The sequence below is a fragment of the Octopus bimaculoides genome, chromosome 4 (assembly GCF_001194135.2).
Source record: "Octopus bimaculoides isolate UCB-OBI-ISO-001 chromosome 4, ASM119413v2, whole genome shotgun sequence".
NCBI classification, from domain to species: Eukaryota; Metazoa; Mollusca; class Cephalopoda; order Octopoda; family Octopodidae; genus Octopus; species Octopus bimaculoides.
In genome coordinates this window covers 133,697,746-133,716,825 of record NC_068984.1, presented here as the reverse complement: position 1 = coordinate 133,716,825, position 19,080 = coordinate 133,697,746, and the positions used below count along the sequence as shown (strand labels likewise).

The 19,080-nt window shown below is 34.9% G+C and overlaps 1 protein-coding gene across 1 annotated transcript in view; it reads right to left on the bottom strand.

Moving 5' to 3' along the window:
• The window catches only part of LOC106880162 (DNA mismatch repair protein Msh6), a 31,777-nt gene extending 16,648 nt beyond the window's left edge, over positions 1-15,129 (bottom strand). Inside the window, exons 1-15 of the mRNA XM_014930001.2 lie at positions 14,828-15,129; positions 11,960-12,128; positions 10,836-11,029; positions 10,112-10,203; positions 9,366-9,459; positions 8,504-8,619; positions 7,779-7,934; positions 6,933-7,015; positions 5,852-5,939; positions 4,428-4,487; positions 3,466-3,540; positions 2,733-2,868; positions 2,159-2,298; positions 1,548-1,613; positions 1,046-1,117 (exon numbers count right to left, since the gene is read on the bottom strand). Of these exons, the coding sequence (XP_014785487.1) occupies positions 1,046-1,117; positions 1,548-1,613; positions 2,159-2,298; positions 2,733-2,868; positions 3,466-3,540; positions 4,428-4,487; positions 5,852-5,939; positions 6,933-7,015; positions 7,779-7,934; positions 8,504-8,619; positions 9,366-9,459; positions 10,112-10,203; positions 10,836-11,029; positions 11,960-12,128; positions 14,828-15,014 (1,728 nt within the window). The 5' untranslated portion in view covers positions 15,015-15,129. The remainder of the gene's footprint in view (positions 1-1,045; positions 1,118-1,547; positions 1,614-2,158; positions 2,299-2,732; positions 2,869-3,465; positions 3,541-4,427; positions 4,488-5,851; positions 5,940-6,932; positions 7,016-7,778; positions 7,935-8,503; positions 8,620-9,365; positions 9,460-10,111; positions 10,204-10,835; positions 11,030-11,959; positions 12,129-14,827) is intronic.
• Between the last annotated feature and the right edge of the window lie 3,951 nt (positions 15,130-19,080).

The window sequence follows — 19,080 nt, the reverse complement described above, 5'->3', positions numbered from 1 at the left end:
TCTGACTCGCTGCTTAACAGAATAAAATTCGTATCCATTTTTTTGTCAGGATTACAAATTTTGAAAACACAACAGGAACAAATTTGGAAAAAAATCTCCCAAAATTCACAAAATTAAAAAACCACGTTGATCATCGTACAAAACTATAGCTGAACTGTTTACACAAATAATCACGTGTTTTCACGAATGTACTAACGAGATTTGCTCGGATATTCTCATTGAAATATGAATAGGTGATTACAAGCGGTTTTGGGCGGCTTGGTCACATGAACCAAAATTTTTTTCGGGCGGCTTTGGCCGGTTTGGTAACGAAAGGATTAAGGGAGGTGGTTTTGTGCAGGTGTTGAGAGGCTAAAGTAGGAAAAAGGAACAGGGACAGATTATACTGTAAGGGGAAATAAATGGCTACCCCAGGAGGAAATGGAGAAAGGAAAATGGATAAGAGATGAACCCAAAACCATGTGGTTGGAAAACAAACTGCTTAACCACAAAGCCATGCCAGGACCTATGAATATTTTCATCAAGTTCTAGGGCAATATTTAAATGGATAGGCAGCTCACAAAATGCAAATATAAAATCAGTTTCTTGATGACAGGCATATAAAATCAGTAATGTTCCTTCTTTCAGTTGTGATACTAATCATCGTCATCATTTAATGTCCATTGTCCATGCTGGTATGGGTTGGACAGTTTGACCAGGGCTGGTAAGCTGAGGGGCTGCACCAGATTCCAGTCTGATGTGGCAGGGTTTCTAGAGCTGGATGCCCTTCCTAATGCCAACCACTCTAAGAGTGTAATGGGTGTTTTTATGTGCCACCAGTACGGGTACCAGTTGCATGACACCAGTATCTGCCACAACTGTGATTTCACTTGGCTTGATGGGTCCTTCTCAAGCACAACAGCATATTGCTAACGGTCTTGGTCATATGTCATTGCCTCTGTGAGGCCCAACACTTTAAAGATGCTTTTTTACATGCCAGGTACGCAACACCAGCATCAGCCACATTGTTCCGATAAAAAAAAAAATTATAACTGAAATAACATACCTGAGCAGGAGTATGGTGCATCAAAAGTGTGCGGAATCTAGAATTGTGTCGGTCATCCAAAAATTGACCAATCTGAAAAGAAATGAAGAATTAGATGAACAAAACAAAGGAAAAAGCAACATGAAATTGTAGAAGGAAGCATTTACTATTTCAACTGACATCTAGCTAAACAATTGGATTCTAAGTATTTATTAAACTTTTTAACCACATCAAGTTACACAGGAAATCTCAAGCTTTAAATTAACCTACCTACTAAAATACTGCAAACAAATTATATAGTAATATAATATATAGTAAAGTAAAGACAAAATGAATTGTATTAAGTTTCTAGAAATTTTCAATACACCAGAATTAAACAATGACATTAGGTTCCATTGTGATTCGTGAAAACACTAAGATTTTTACCCTTAAGTTTAATATCTGTACACAATCAGAACAAGATAGAGTTTAACAAGAGTAGTCATAAGTGAACAAAAGAATGGGCAGTAGGGCGTATACTTACATGAAATTTCCCAATGGAGGTGTCCACAAAACAGACACCATAAGTAAAACATCCATCATTTTCTTCCTTTAAATATAATGTACAATAGTTTAAGTTATACCACCAAGAGTAAATCTCTAAATTGTATGCACACACTGTATTGCATATATAAATTTATAGTCACATATAAGAAAATGAGATAAAATTTCTTCAGAGATATCTATATGTGAGCCTATAAGTAATTAATTATACAAGGGGAAAGATAATATCTATACGTTTAATATAGAAATATGGATACCCAAATATCATACAAATTCATGAAAAAAGAACAAAAACTCCAGTGGTTTTACTATAGAATTGAAAACTTGATCAGTGATCTAAGTTAATAATAGCAGTTAATATTTCACATATTGGTAATACAAATATACATCAACCAGAAATTTATTTATTGTAACCATCACAAGTAACTAATAACTCAGAAAACAGCCAACTGATTTAAATCAGTATATTACTAATATCTATTGCATATGTAAAAATCAATAAGTTCGTGCTGGATTAAATTTAAAAATCAACATTTTTGCAAATTCACATTCATTAAAGAGCATTATACTTCATCAAATATACAAAGTTACCTTTTCAGTAACAGCCATCAAGTAGGAATTAGCAGACTCACAGCAGTCACCTTCCATATAACTGTAGGTCTTTGTACCTTTGGTTGTGATTCTGCAGATCTCACGCTTCATTACTTTGTCAAATTTAGTAACTGAATGCACTAGAATGGAGAGGAGATACAACATTAAATTTTTATTTACACCATTTCAAACATTTAAATTTGAAATAACCATCTCATGGATTATAGTCCGAAATTAAAAAAATAAACAAGAATTTAAAATCTAATATCTGCAACTGAAGCAGTTTTAAACTAAAATAGCCATATACGTATCATACTTAATGTTTACACACTGATGATAGGCCAGTTACCGCAGTATTTTTCCTGAAATAACATCCCTTATAGACATGCTTGTATTTTAAAAAATGTTTTCATAGGACAAAAAATCAGTGACTGGTCTATTGACTGATGCATAAATGGCCATTAGAATTTATAATTTTTATTCCGACTACATTGTCTTGTGACAAGAAAGGAGAGAAATAGAATGAAATGGAAAAAATTATAATTACTGGGTTTTTTTTAAACTAAAATCTTACTTTTCTTGACTCTTTCATTCATCATATCTGGTGTCTCCGTTTGCTCCACACGTGCCACTTTGTAACCCTTCTGGACAAGAAGGTCTGCATATCTTCCATAAGCAATTTCAGGGAAACCAGAATGTGCATAATCACCCTAAATAGATAGAAGTATACAGTATACAATCAATATAGGGAAGAATGACCTTAACTTTCAAAGCATTCAGTGTTTGTATAAATGTGAAGGGGGTAAAAATTAGGCTAAAGAGACCAAGAGGAGATTTGTTTCTGTGGGGGGGGGATGAGTGAAAATAAACTTTAAATTAGTACTGTTTACAGAGAAATGCAGATTGAAGAGATTTTAATAAAGTCAGGTCATGAAAAAAGGACCATAGGTTAAAAGTGTTGAGAGCTTGCAGAACAAGCTAACAAACGTCTTTATGTGTGCTTGTCTTGCAGGAGTCAACTCAGAAAGGTCTTCCAGTAGAGTCAACTACAAATTCCAATGAGTGTAAGAGATTTTAATACCGCCATTGTATAAATATAAACTCGTGTTAACAATTTGGTTGGTATTAGTTTATGGGATTTAATTTAAGGATAAAACCCTATCAATACAATCAATAGTTCTTCGGTAATATGAATTTTTTTTTTCTGTATTAAATACAGATTATTACCATATATTTTTCACAGGAGAATATTGAAGATTATGTATTTTTAACATTTTAATTCAGAAGAGGACCGAGTCAGACAATACCTTCATGTAGATTAAACCTAACTCAGCAACTGCAATCACAGCATCCATGTGGAAGAGTTCATAAAATTTTCCAACCTGAATATAAACAAGAAAAAGACAAAACAATGAAAATAAATGACAACACATCTCTAAACTTTGTAGTTAGATGACATTATAATGGAAACATTTTGGTTTCACCACATCCCATGGTTTTATACTGAAGTGATATTATGATGGAAACATTTTGATGTTAATATATAATATCATCGTGACTGTTTTAGTTGTCGGCTGTTTGTGAAAGTACTAACGATAATACTGAAAATGCAGAACAGCAAACTTTATTCAACAAAAAGGCTATTTAATTAGATAGGTTTTTAAGAGTTGTTCTGTTGTGTTTGGTTCTGGAATTTGAACAACTCAAATAATTGAATTAACTATGAGTACAGTAATTATTGGCTGAATTCAGAATGATTGATTGGTTGGTGGGTCAACAGCTAAAGAGACTAGCTCAAATACTAATTAGAACTAGGATTCTACATTGATATGCACTCTCTGAGTGGTTGGCGTTAGGAAGGGCATCCAGCTGTAGAAACTCTGCCAAATTAGATTGGAGCCTAGTGTTGCCATCCGGTTTCACCAGTCCTCAGTCAAATCGTCCAACCCATGCTAGCATGGAAAGCGGACGTTAAGCGATGATGATGATGATGATGTATGTGTGTGTGTATATATACCAAGCATGAACAGTGAGCAAAACCTCTATGACATTATATCATTTAGCCATGAGTGTATATTGTAAATCATTTGTATGTCTGTGAGAAAGAGAGAAAAGGAATGTGAAGGAGAAAAGTGGTGGAGTTCATAGGGTGAAAAGGAAGAGATTGAGAACAGGAGAAAAAAAGAAAGCAAGAAACAGATACAAGTAAAAGAGTATATGGAATTAGACAATAAATATAATGACTGAGGAGGTACTACAATAAAATTACCTTGAAAAACAGGATAGTATCAAAATGATTTGATTTCATCTCCCACCACTGCCGCATAGCCTGGAATGGAATAAGTTGTATTGGAGATCAAAGAATCATTACATAAAATTAAGAATTATCATCTATCAAATGATTATCTTCAGGTTCCCATGCATTAACCCTTTCATTACTGTATTTCTTTTGAGAAGCTGTGTTTCTTTCGATTAATTTTAATTATAACAAAGAATTTAGTAAAACAACTTAGTTATCGTTAAGCTAGTGTTAGGAACATAAATTGGGACTAACGTTTGGAAGATTTTAATTCAGAACTTATGAAAATAAGACATCTGTACTACAGAGCCGGTTTCAGGCAGGTTGGTATCAAAAGAGTTAAGGGGATAGGAGATAAAACTCTTTGCAAACCACCTGACAACAATTTCATGTAGGCCACAAACATTCCAAATACACCCAAAGTCACAAATAAACAAGCAAAAGAAAAATGTATAAGCAACCCACATTCTGACAATATGATCACAAAATAATAAATATTGTCTCCTTCCCACCAACAAACACTATCCAAGTGTAATCAACCCATGCTAGCTCAACTCAGAACCAACAAATTACTCTTCTACCACCTTTTTATTGCACACGCACACACACACCTGGATATATATATATTCCCTTTGCTGTCCAAGGCATTGAAGAGAGGTCAACAAAAACTTGAAATGGCTAGAGCTTGGCTCTACATTCACAGATGAAAGAAAAAATCCCCACTGGATAGAATAGATGCTGGTCTATTTCAGGTGACAATCCCAAATGATCTGTTAGTTATTCCTAATAGCCAGGTAAACTTAAGCAAGCACAGAAGGTACTGGAGTCAAACTTAAAACTATTCAATTGATAGTTCTTGCCAAATTCTCTATTTTATCAAGGATTAATAAAAATTCTTAAGGTTGTGTTGTTACAAAGTTTGTCTCTCAGCCATGTAGCTACAAATTCAGTCCCACTATGTACTACTTTGGATATAGTCTTCTACTATAACCCCAGCCTGACAAATGCTTTGTGAAGGAATTTGACAGACATGCTCACATCTTTATGTGTGTGTCAATATTTAAAAGACTATATTGAACTGGTAGTTTGCAGTTGAGTTACAATGATGTTATTTTATGTTCAGGCTATTGGTGCTGAAATTTGGTGACATTTCTTGTCAACCAATTATCTGCTAGTTCTGTGCTTTCAAAGTCTTCCAGAATAATATTTCCACACTTGAAAAACAACCATCCATGACAATCATGCCTCAAATTTACTCAGGTCTAAGCCATGCCAACATGAAAAGACAGACATTAAATTAACACCTGTTGATCAAACAAAACTAATGTAAGAATTAAAGAGTTGCAAATCAAAAATTAACAAATTTTTTGGTGGACTTCTTGGATATAACTTACAGGAGTAACTTTACTCTTGAAAGAGTCTGGAACATACAGAGTACGGCTGTCATAATCTGGATGAGTTTTCAGGCGTCCGTTTTTGTCCCTGTAGATTTTGTGAGAAAAAGAAACAAAATAATTGATGAAAAAATAACATTTTCTTAAAGCCATTTGTTACTTGAATATTCCAGCCATTATCTTATTGCCTGTTAGAACATACCTTGTCAGTTAGCAATCTATGCTACCTCAGAAAATTAGGCAGCCATATTAATCTTTTCCCCTAACTTGTTCTTAAAACAACCAAAATGTCAAGTTTTATTAACCCTTTTTGATACCAAATCACCTGAGGTTACCTTTAGTTGTGCAATACAAACCTTGTTTTTAAAGTGATCTAAATTAAAATCTGCCATCAAAATTTCATGTTCCAAACACCAACTTAATGGCAAAGCTATTTTAGTAATGTTAATATGCCAACATAATGTGGCAGTCTTGTAAAGGACGATGACACTGTTTTAAGCCTCAGGAAAACATCTTTTAGTAAATTCTTCATTATTTTAAGAATTGATAGAAAGAATGATTTAGGATGTATAGTTGTTGAAATGTTTATTTAATTACATTGATAATATAAAGGTGGTGAGCTGGCAGAATTGTAAACATGCTGGACAAAATGCTTGGTGGCATTTCTTCTGGCCCTTTGCATTCCTTTCATCCATCAGGGGTTCATAAAGTAAGTAACCAGTTAAGTAATGGAGCTGATACAATCGAAATTGCTGGCGTTGTGCTAGAATTTAAAACCACTAATAATACAAGTACCAGTAATCAAAATGTCAGTTCTATCAGCTGCTATTGTTCTGTGGCTTAGCAGTATGTATTTGATTGGTTATTGGTTATTCTACTTTAAAGGTTCAATTGATCAACATGGACTGAAGCTATCCAAAATGACAAGACATCTTGAACTAGCTCCCTGCCTTGGCTATAAAGTCAAATTCACTAGTATGCAAGCTAACAACACAATGCAATTTTGCAATATAAACTACATTAGAATCACAGTTGATTAAATGCAGAAATGGTTTTAAAAAGGTTTTTAAAGCATGCTTACTTCAACTTGTCTGGTTTCAAGAAGTCCAAGGTCATATGCATATATGTTGATGGTTCCATTTTGTCTCCAGCTGAAGGAGAAGACTAAAACAAAAATGGTTGAAACTTATGAAGAAACTGAAATAGACATATATGGTGGTGGAATGGCAGAATCGGTAAGGCATCAAACAAAATACCTAGTGGGATTTATTTATGGTCCTTTACATTGTAAATTCAAATTACACCAACATCAACTTTGCTATTTATTCAAAGTGGGATATAAAATAAAGTACTAAACTGGGTGGATTTATATTGCTACTAGTTATGACTAACATCATATGATTTAAGTCCTTGGTGACTTTAAACTGTATCCAGTAGTGGGGTGCCGTTTTGAGGAGGGTGGAACCACCTCAAAGCCACCATTGTTCCAAGATCTACTCTGACCCAGAGTAGTAGTACTTGTCAGGCAGGGTTCCAGCTATCAGTGACCAGAAGGTCATTCACGGACACTCCAACAAACCCAGAGCAGATGGGTCCCTTTAGCTACTCATCTGAGAGAAGGTAGCTACATACAAATCCTGCACCAGACTGACACAAGTTTGAAGAGAGTGAGACTGGCTGTGCACAAAGCATGCTCACTAAATTAAACCTCCGCTGAAATTTACTGAGTGTTTAAAAATGAAGGGAATAAAGCTCTACAGAAAATTGAGAGGGAGAAGGGATATTTTGATAGAATGAGTATTGATCTCTTTTGAACCCATGACACCCAACACTTCTGTCAACAGAAATTAAGATCCTATAACAAATCAACTACCATTAGAACAACACCAGTAAATCTCACTTTTTAGATGAAGATTCAAATACTTACAGAATCAGGAGCTGAGAAAAGAGACAGTTTAGATTTTGTAGCTGAGCTTATAGATCCAACAAAAGGAGAACGTTCTGGAGTAACTGAACTTGAAGATAAAGACTTCTGAACACTTGTAGGAGTAGAACCAGGCAGTTTTCTTTTCCGAGATGCTTTCTGTTTGTACATAGATAAAACAAGATGATTATCAGAGTTGTTTGAACATAACTTCCATTTTTCAATAAATAATGCCAAATTTTGTTTCAAAACCTTCATTATCCTTTTGTTTTCATTTTTGACCAGCATTTTAACCATGCTGATGTGAATAATAAATTTTCAAAAATTTGTAAAACAAACACTTGTATGTTTTTTGGAAAAACTGCTTTTAAAGCTGATGTCTATTTACATCACAAATATGAAGAACAAAACTTTAGTTTGTCAGGAAAACTAAAACAAGGTCATGAACTTTGTCCAGAAGAATGCAATGGCTTATATTAGTTAAGTTTAAACACCTTTAGTCAATAGTATCTTCACTTTATAGCCAAAATTAATTATTTTTGTGTGGTTTACTTAGAAGTATGCAGTACCAAAGACCTTTGTAGGCCTACTCCTGCCCCTATTACTATTTAACTATTTTTCTTTTTTTGTTTCACCTGCAAGAGATCTGAAAAACATAGTTCAGAAAAAAAAAAAAGCACTGGAGCTTTTTAGATAGTTGAAATGAAAAGAAAACAAACAACACCTACCTTGACAGGTGACGCCTCAGGTTCTGACCCTGTTTCAGATAATTTATCCTCATCAACTCCACTGCTTACACTATCTGAGTTGCTCTCAGAACCAGAGGAAGCTTTGTAATCATCACCTAAATGATGAAAAGTAAACTGGTTTATCACAAGACAAATATCAGCATCGTCATCATCATTTAACGTCTGCAAAGTAACGCCAATATATATATATATATATATATATATATATATATAGCCAATCATTTATTTCTTTGTATTTTGCATATGTGTTCAGTGGTGGAGGTGATCTGACTGTTCTTGCATAGCAATAATTCATTTACTTCAGCAAGTCATCAGCCAATTCATGCCAGCATGGAAAAGCCAATATAAAAAAACAAATCACTCAGTATGCAAGACCAGCCATATCTTTTTAGCTGTTTTTTTTTTAATCTTTTACTTGTTTCAGTCATTAGACTGTGGCCATGCTGGGGCACCACCTTGAAGAATTTTAGTCCAACAAATAATTTTTTAAAACCTGGTGCTCATTCTACTGGTCTCTTTTGCCAAACCTCTAAGTTAATGGGATGTAAACACACCAATACAGGTTGTCAAGCAGTGGTGGGGGACAAATGAACATACACAGGTTTCTTTCAGTTTCCATCTACCAAATCCACTCAAAAGGCTGTGGTCGGCCCAAGGTTACAGTAGAAGACATTTGCATAAGGGGCCATGCAGTGGGACTGAACTGGAGACCATAATGAATCATTTCCCCACCAAATATCAATCAAGTGTACTTCATGAGTGACAGACACTAGTCAAAGACATTGGCATATCTCAAGTATTGAGTAGAAGATAACAAAGATTCAGTATACTAAAAACTTACTGGAATCACCACTGTCTGGTTCTACAATAATTCTGCGTCGTTTGTTTGCATTACGTTTGGGTGGTTTTGAACTTTTGCTTTCATCTTCCTTGGACTACAAAATAAAGCAAATTAAAATCTTATAAGAATTCTTTGACATAAAATTTCAAACAGAGAGATAACAGACATGTATGTATTTATTTATGTAAGAACACTGAAGCAAAAAAAAGCAACACCTCTAACTAATAATCGAAAACAGGTCCACATTCTATTTAACAAAAATATACTGGTTATAGACACATGGCACATATAGTGGATATAGGTAAAAATGTGGCAGTATGATTAAAAAGCTTACTTCCTAACCATGTGGTCTTCAGTTCAGTATCACTGTATAGTACTTCGGGCAAGTGTTTTTTTTTACTATAGCCCCATACTGACCAAAGCTTTGTGAGTGGATTTAGTCAATGGAAACTGAAAGAAACCTGTTGTGTGTACCCTTGTCTAGACATCACATTTTTAGACTGAAGCAACATGAAATGAAGTGTCTTGCTCAAGGACCTAAGCTGCCCAGTACAGGAGTTGAACCCATGACACTGTGATCATGAGCTGAATATTTAAACCACTATGACATACACCTTCATTTAATAGCAATATAGCCACAAAAGATTTTGCTGGTGTGATTAAATGTATTAAAAATTAGTGACTGGTTAACCATGGACACAGAGGCTGTTAGGTAAACTATAGTTAACATTTTTCTAAACTCCTACCTTAGAACTCTTTTCTTTCACTGTATTAGATACATCCAAATTTTCCTTGCTCTTTTCTGAATCACCTTCTTCCATTTCTTCATCAAAAATATCTAATAAAACAATATAAAAAATAACAATAAAGTGACGTGTAAAAAAACGAATGCCAATGTCAACCACAATATCAACATTCTTATAGGCCTGCAGTAACCATTTTTCAAGACTTTAGATATTTATTCTTTCCTTATTTCTAATCACATTTTTCCATAAGATTCTATAACAAACATGAAGTCTGTTTCAAAGATTATGTGAATATTGTTCGAAAATAATTGTTCCAAAACAATTATTTGACAAACATTTATTCGAATGGAAAATTCAAATGAATGAAAATTATTCAAAAGGACAATTATACGAAATGTTAATTATTCTAAATTTTTTATTTCATTTAAACAAAAACGATAAAATTAAAAATCAAGTACACAAATTATATTTATTTCGAATAACTGTTTTTCGAATAATTGTTTTCAAACAATTTTCATGATACGGTTTCAAATCCTCCGTCAGAATTGTTTATCACCAACCTTCTTTGTCCAAAATGCAACAAATGCATCCTAACACAGATCACCTAAAATTATTTTTAAAACACTGTCTATGCTACCAATCACATTGCAACAGCCTTCTCACACCATCTAAAAAAAACCAGCCTAACAGAATCACTACACCTTATATTTGAAGACCAACTCACCATCTAAGTCGTCCATTTCAAATTCATCTTCAGATGGCTGAAGTTCAGTAATAAGCCCAAGTCTATCTTCTTTTGTCATTTTCACTGCCTTGTCAGCATCATTGGTTGCTTTCCTTTGAGACATATCCATTGAGAAAAACTGGCCACCAGTTTTAGCTTCTTTGGCATCAGCCCCAGTAAATGGCTTCACAAATCTAAAATGGAGAATCGAATAAAAACTGATTAAGAGAGAGAGAGAGAGAGAGAGAGAGAGAGAGAAATGAAGAGTGGTGTCATAAGAGTATGCTTATAAAATGGGTACCCTTATTAAGAATAAATTGGAGGAGATAAAGTTTCTGAGGAATACTTGAGAGAATGTAAGGGGGATCAGAAAAATGTGTTTATACCCAAAACGCCCTGACTGAGCAGACATGATCAACTATATTCAAGTCATGATTTTGGGGTTTTTTTTTAGTAAACAATGGTGTATTCAGGACTGCATTATTCTATGACACATTTCCGGCAAGAAATTTACCTCAGAGTCAGCTAGTCAGAAATTGGTCTACTTATGTGCTGTAGTGATGAACAGTGGAAGAGAATCTTTGGACATAACTTACAAGAGTAACTTTCTTTTAAAAGATTCAATGAACATGCAGAGTACAACTAACACTGAGTTGCAGGGAAAAGCAGCAGAAGAGAATCCCCATGTATAACACCTACTTCTACAAGAAATAGCAACCAAATATCTCTCACTCACAACCAACTGTCTTAAAGAGAAAAGAATTATTAGACAATGTAGTCTTAGATATACAAAATAAAAAGGACATTAGGGTTAGGGTAATATCTTTGGTCATAGTTCTGCTCTATCATGGTTGACTTGAGGCCTAAACAACAATAACATATAAGACTATCTGGATGTATATAAGCACCCAATGCATTAAAATGAGAGGAAATAAATATAGAGTTATTAACTTGATTAGTTCTACAACAATAGTGAAACACTGTGATGGACTGGCATCCCATCCAGGTGGGGAATTTATAAATCATGGAAACCAGCCCTAATGAGTTGGCCTGACTCTAGAAGGTAACCTTTACCTTTAATAGTGAAACAAAACAATAAAAATAAGCAAAATGAATAAATCTACCTGGCTTTAACCCATGCTCTAGAAATTGGGTCATCAAAGAATTGAACATGAATCTCCGTCACTTTGCCTTTCTTGATGTGAACCTTAGAAGTTGGGTGGTTGCATACAATGCTAGGCCACCATGGATAACCTTCAAGCTTTGACCATACAATATCACCAACTTCAAATTCTGCAAGAAAAAAAAAAACAAACATTAGGAACTGAATTAATTGAAAACACCAAGAGAAAAATTCTGTTTCCATGGTAATAATATACCAAAAGTGTTGTTATAAAAGAACTGATCATTCAACTCAGCATCACAACTAGATATTATCTCCGTCTTGAGAACATTTTTTAATTGCATTTCTTTTTCTACATAAGGTAGGAATCCCATTGCCCAGAAATTATCTGAAAACTGGAAGAATTCCTAAAAATCGCCATTGTTGGTTCATATAACTGTAAGTTACTGTAATTGAAAAAGAAAAAACTAGTTCCATTTCAGGAAACCTTATTCGTAATTAAAATAACGACTTCACTCTATCTCATTCTACATTAAACAACCCAAAATGCTATGGAAAAGTTGCAATGGAAGTCAAATTTAATTCTCTCAAACAAGAACATTGAAGGGAACTGTTTCAAAAAAAAAATCAGGAACTAAAATATTCAAGGAACACACATTAACACAGTATATTTTTGTTTTGGAATTAAAAAAGTAAAAATATGTCACTTGCAACATCACATCACCTCTGATCAAATAGACCTACAACCCATAGGTAGTTGGTTAAAGACTAAGAGAAAGCCACACACTCACTACTTTATACAATGGAGCACCGGATCATCACCATCATCATTTAACATCCATGTTCTCTGCTGGCATGGGTTGGATGGTTTGATAGAATTCGATGGATCCAAGGACTACATCATGCCCCATTGTCTGCTTTGGTATGGTTTCTACAGCTGGATGCCTTTCCTAACACCAACCACTTTATAGCATGTACTGGGTGCTTTTTTTATGTGCGACAGCACTAGTGAGGTTACCATGCATCTCAAAAGGTTACAAACCCTTAAGGAGGGGAACTAGCTCTATGGCAGGGGATGAGGGGTTAAAATGAGAGGTGGGAGGGCAGAACAGATTCTTGTAGAGGAGCTGCATGGCTGCTCACTTTCAGTAGAGAGAGTGAGAATGATCAGTAGGAGCTTCAGAGATAGTGATGATAAAGTGTCCAGGTGGCCCCTCAAGGTATGAAGTGAGTAGAAGTAGATAGGGGTAGATTGCACAGTCGCTTTCAAGACTATGTATCGAGAACTACATTATCCAATGTATCCTATTAAGAGTGAATATTTCGCTACGATTTCTAGCAGATAGAGTAACCCCCCTAGAAGCTTTCTTGTTGGCTAGTAGGTTTTTAAGTTTTGTAGAGGCAGGAAAATTTGGGTCAGTGTAAGGGAAAAAGAGGGGATGAGAGGACAGGTTGTTATTTCTCTGGCAATAACTACAATGCTACAATGATTGAACTATGATATATATTTCAAAACTGTTTCTCTTCTGACATATGAATTAAAGACACCGAATAAGTGGTATATTTTCTTTATACTAAAACGTAGTCTGCAGTTTGCAGCTATCCCCAGTGTGTAGGTAGAGAAGAATTCAGGGTCCAAATTTTTGATATGAATTACTTTATCTGAACAAACCTAGATTAAGGTGTTTCACAAACCGTAAATATTTCTGAATGTAGCGAGGTATTTTATTTACATTGTTTACACGCAACAGTTTATAAGTAATGATAGTATAAAGAGATTCTACTTAAACCAGAATTTCGCCGGAAGAAAAATGATATAATGCACAGATCGGGCTAATGCAGAATCGCACCTCTCCTTGAAAAATGCATTTTTTTTTTTCTTTTTGAAGACTTCAATTAAGTCGGCAATTATTCATCAGAATGTAGAGAGTGAAATAGTGAAATATAAGGGACCATGATACTCAATGACAAGGTTATATAAATCCAGTAGAGTAATGACGAGGAGGAGAGGGTCGCAGCACTTCTGGGCCTATATAGACTTTGCCGACGGAAAAGCAAAATCAAGATCTTGTCCCAGGATCATACACTCTAGCTACGCCGCTACTATAAACTATGAAATTTTAAGGGTATTAACTAGTTTCAGTCATTCGATTTAGTCTGTGCGGAGGCACTGCCTGCGATACTAACAATAAAACTTTTGTGACCCTTCACAAACTATCAAATGAACTACTTCTCTATAACATTGCATTCCCTTAGATTTGTATCGACTGTGGAAGTTTTTTTTTTTTTTCATACATTGATTTCGGCCAGTATTGGCCCAAAACATATTTAACTTAACAACACTACATGAGAATGACATCGAATTAAAAGACCCTTTCACTAAAGACAGCAGGTTGTTTTCAGTCATATTTAGAAAACCATTCTCATTAAAATAAATGGTATTTAAACAAAGTCGAAAAAGCAGACAAAAAAATGCTAGATTAAATCCAATTAGATTGCAAGACAATGAACTAAGATATTGATTCTTCCTTCGAGTCCAAGAAAAGTTTTGTTTCTTTATGTTGAAAACCAAGTTAAAGCAAAAATTAAAGCTACCACTAAAGTCAGCAAAATATTAAGGGCAACACAAATTTTAAATTTTATAATTTATTTTATAGATATAGACGATAGAAAATTTGTAAATATTTTTTATATTTACTCATGTTTCTATTTCACTCTCAGGTACTCAATCAATAACTTTGCTACTGGACACCCTGTACAACGAATGTATGGCTACCACATCATCACGTCTACTGATATTTTTACGAAAATTAAACATTAATTTTTTATCATAGCAAATATAAAACATGCTAATTCATCTCTGTCTTACCAGGAGTAATTTCGCCATTTTTCTCATTCGTCTTTTTACTACTAGTTGGTGTGGTGTTGTTAGATGTTGCTTGTAGATTGCTATTGCTACCTGAATTACTCGGAGTCTTCGGAGAAAGCACTTGATTCTCGGTAGTCTTCTTGGGTGTCTTTGAAAAGTAAGAAAATATCGTGTTGACTTTCCCCATGTTTACTTCTTACGGTCAACGAAGGCACTAGTGAATGTATTTGTAAACCAAACTACAGACACACAGAAATCTACCGCGTTGTCAAAAGCCACGTGACTTGAGAGGGTTTTCCCGCGATTTATTGTCAACATTGCACCTTAATTTTTTTGATTATGATGTTTTTCTTTTATATACTTCAAATAATATTAAATTATTATATGTATAAACAATTAATACATTTGGGGATTCCGTCGGTGTTTTTCATTGGCTTGAAAATGTGTTTGCTGTTATATTTTTATTTCTTAAAATGACAAAGTTGTAAACAAGTTTTTCGAATAAAATCAGTTTCAAGATCGACTAAGGGCTGTAGGTGTATAAAGGAGAACCAATACAAACTCACGAAAGAAAAAGTTACAGATCATTGTTTGCAAAGTATTTTAGCTCTTTATGATGCTATCCACCTGTTAATGTAACAAGTTTAAGCATTAAGTACAGGTATTTAGATGAGTGTTAAAACCAAGTCAACCGCAGAGAGAGCTATTACATGGTCGTTTGAACGGCTGGAAATATTTCTAAATTTCCCTCAAAGGACATTTTTCCTGTCAAAATACACTGGACAATGTATCTTTGATATACAAAAGGATGGTGTGGTTAAAACTGAGATACCTTTGAACAAATATCGATCATGCTTGACCTGCAACGAAGCAAGGCAATGTAATGAGAGCATCTCCATGCCTCGCTTGAAATAGCAGTCGAACTTTATTATCGCCATAATCGAGCGAGTCAACATAGTTGCTCGAGCTACAAGAATTAGAATCCAATCTCTTTCAAGTCATATTCTACCGTCTTAAAAACGAAACGATACTTTGGATATTGTACTTTTAGCTAGACTATGACGAAGTAAAATGTGACGGTTAGATCTCGAACTCTTTTAATCTATCTATTGGGTTGTCCAGAAAGTTCGTGCCGATTTTTAAAGGAAAGAAAAAGGTCAATAAATACTTGCCATTACATTTATAATCAACCATATATGAACCATTTTGTTGCACAATACGTCTCCATCTTCCCTTTAACTTGAAAATACCCTCTTCCCAGAATTGAGGTGGTTTCATGGCAAATAAGTCGAAAGGTAAGCTACTATAAATCAGCACGAACTTTCCGCACAACCCAATATTTTATCAAGGCTGAACTGAGGCAAAACAACGCAGCTAGGCAACATTAATTAATGCTATATATCTCGTTCTCATATGTAAGTGGCATTTTTAAAAGTGTATACATACACGTATATATACACCAACGTTGAAACATTGGTTCGGCTTATATACAAGAAGACACACAGTAATCTAGTGGTCATTAAGGAAACTAGGCAGCTACGAGAGACTTGTAAGAGACTGTACAAGCTGTATACAAAGATGCAGTTAGTGAATTTAGTATAAAGGTTCAGTTCATCAAGGGTCAGTCCTCTCCTATTCATCTTAGTTCTACAGGTCATCACAGAGGAGTATAAGACAGGCTGTTGATAATATAGTTCTCATGGCTGAATGAATAGTGAAATTTGAAAGAAAATTTCAGGCATTAAATATAAGCCTAGAACTGAAATGTCTCAAGGTAAACCTAGCAAAGACAAAGGTTTTAGTATGTAAGAAAGAAGACAGGACCGTGATATCTTCAGAGAAATGGCCTTGCTTGATACTCAGAAAAGGAGTAAGTAAAAATTCCATATACTGTAACCCAATGGATACACATATAATGTAGTGGAATCACAGGCAGAGTAACAAAGAACATAAGCTCCATATGTAATAGATGCACTTGAACAGTACATACTATGAACATGTAGCAAGATTTGAGACCAAATTGGGAAATTGCCAGGTTAAAATCACAGCTTAGCAACAGCTTTTTCATGTGATCAGCCAAGTGATGGACCAATAAGCATCAACACATCATGTGATACATCTTTCAAGAAGTTGCTCAAACACTCCTTTACGAAACTTATAAATAGGTACATTTTGAGTGCCAAACTTCAGTTTGTGGCCACCTGCAGCTAAGCTAGCCACATTTTCATTTTGCTCCTTTTAACAATTGTTCTCATGACTTTTTAAATCAACCTTGACAGCAACTCTAGTTCACCAGTGTGTATATTTTCTCCTGTCTTGGCAGCATAATTACAAAGCTTTCTTTATCAACTTTTCATAAGAGCTATACAATTATCCTTTCAGTGTGTAAACTTTGTTGATGCATCTTTAATTTATGACCAACATGGAAAATATTTGTGCAGTGAAATAAAATTCTGCCAATTGTTAATGAGTGCTGTGCATTCATTATATGCAGTCAGAACCCAAGTATTGTACATTGGAAACAGATTTTCTTAAATGCATGGATGGCTCACTAGAAATAGCAGACAGCTTTTGTTGCCTCAGCAGTATAATTAGCAAGTATAATAGCTGTGGGGATGAGCCGGAAGAGGGCCATGACGTCAATGGTCAAGGGACTAACCAGAAGAGGAAGCGTGAGAAGGGAAGAGCAGGGGTGAAAACATTGTAGCAATGCTACAATGTTTTTGATCTTAGATCTGCCTGATCAAGGCTAGCCCGAGATTAAACAGCATGTCACTTTTGCTTTAACTTTTTGTCCACTTAAAATGTCATCATCATCATCATTGTTTAACGTCCGCTTTCCATGCTAGCATGGGTTGGACGATTTGACCGAAGTAAAATAATTTTAGAGTGAAGGTCCTTTCCTCTTCATTTCTGACACTGAAAAAGGATTTGGTGCTAGTACATTGTCACACCTCATTTGACAGTTTTGCTTTTGGAATGTTTCACCCCAATACTTCTACTTCTTACATTTTCATTTCAGTTTGACACTAATATATAATAACTACATATAGAAAATATATGAACTTTAAAATAAACTAATTTGAGAGTCTGCAATGTTCCCAATCAGGCAGTTAATAAAAGGGAGATAATCACTTCTCCTTGGTAGGGTTAGAAGCTTGAATTTAAAATTGAGGAAAAGATACATATTAATTAATTAATTTGTTGCTTTAGCATAAGAAATGCATAAGGTGAAGGAAGATCTGTAGCAGAGAAGAATTCAATACACAAAGCTGTAGTTTTGCGGAAGACCACATCTAGAACTCAAAATTCTTGGACTATCCAATTTGTGGTATTCAGGTACTGCCTCATCACAGGTTGTCCCAGAAAAGGATCAAATAAGGTGGAAATTAATGTCAATTATAAAAACAAAAAAAGGTTATGGTTAGTCCACATTACTCCATAAGGACCTTAGGGCTGATTTCCCTGTTTCTTTGGCATATATATTCCCTGGAGTGGACTAGAGTAATGCAAAAATGAAGTGTTTTTCTCAAGCACACAATGCATCACCTGGTCCAGGAATCAAAACCATAATCTTACAATCATGAGTCCAACACCCTAACCACTAAGCCATGTGCCTCCTAAAAAAAAAAAAATGGGGGAGGAACAAATGATTTGCTCATTGCTATTGTCAAGGGAGGTTCGGTCAAGCAACCACAGAAGCTATCTGGCTACTGTAGATGAATGTATAGCAACAGAAAACAGCAGTGAATGTGTTAGGAAAAAGTAACATTTTATGTCACCTCAGAAACAGGAAATTTCAGCCAACTCAAATTGGTCTATGCTTCAAAGGGTTACAACTATAAGAATATCGGTTTCAAATTTTGGCACAAGGCCTGAAATTCTGGGAGAGGAGATAAGTTGATTACATCGATCCCAGTCTTCAACTGGTACTTATTTATCGACCTCAAAAGGATGAAAGGCAAAGTCAACCTTGGCAGAATGTGAACACAGAACATAAAGATTGATGAAATGCTGTTGAGCATTTTGCCTGGCGTGCTAATGGCTTGAATCCAGGTAAAAAAGTCACAGGGGTTTTGTTCGGGCGGGTGTGTGTGTGTGTCTGAGGGGGTTTTGTCCAGATCCCATAAATTAATTGTGACTTTTTTTCCTGTGACTTTATTACTGGCCACCATAAATTAATTGTGTCCCAGCCAAAATTGTGACTTTTTTCCTGTGACTTCATCACTGGTCACCAATGATTCTACCAGCCC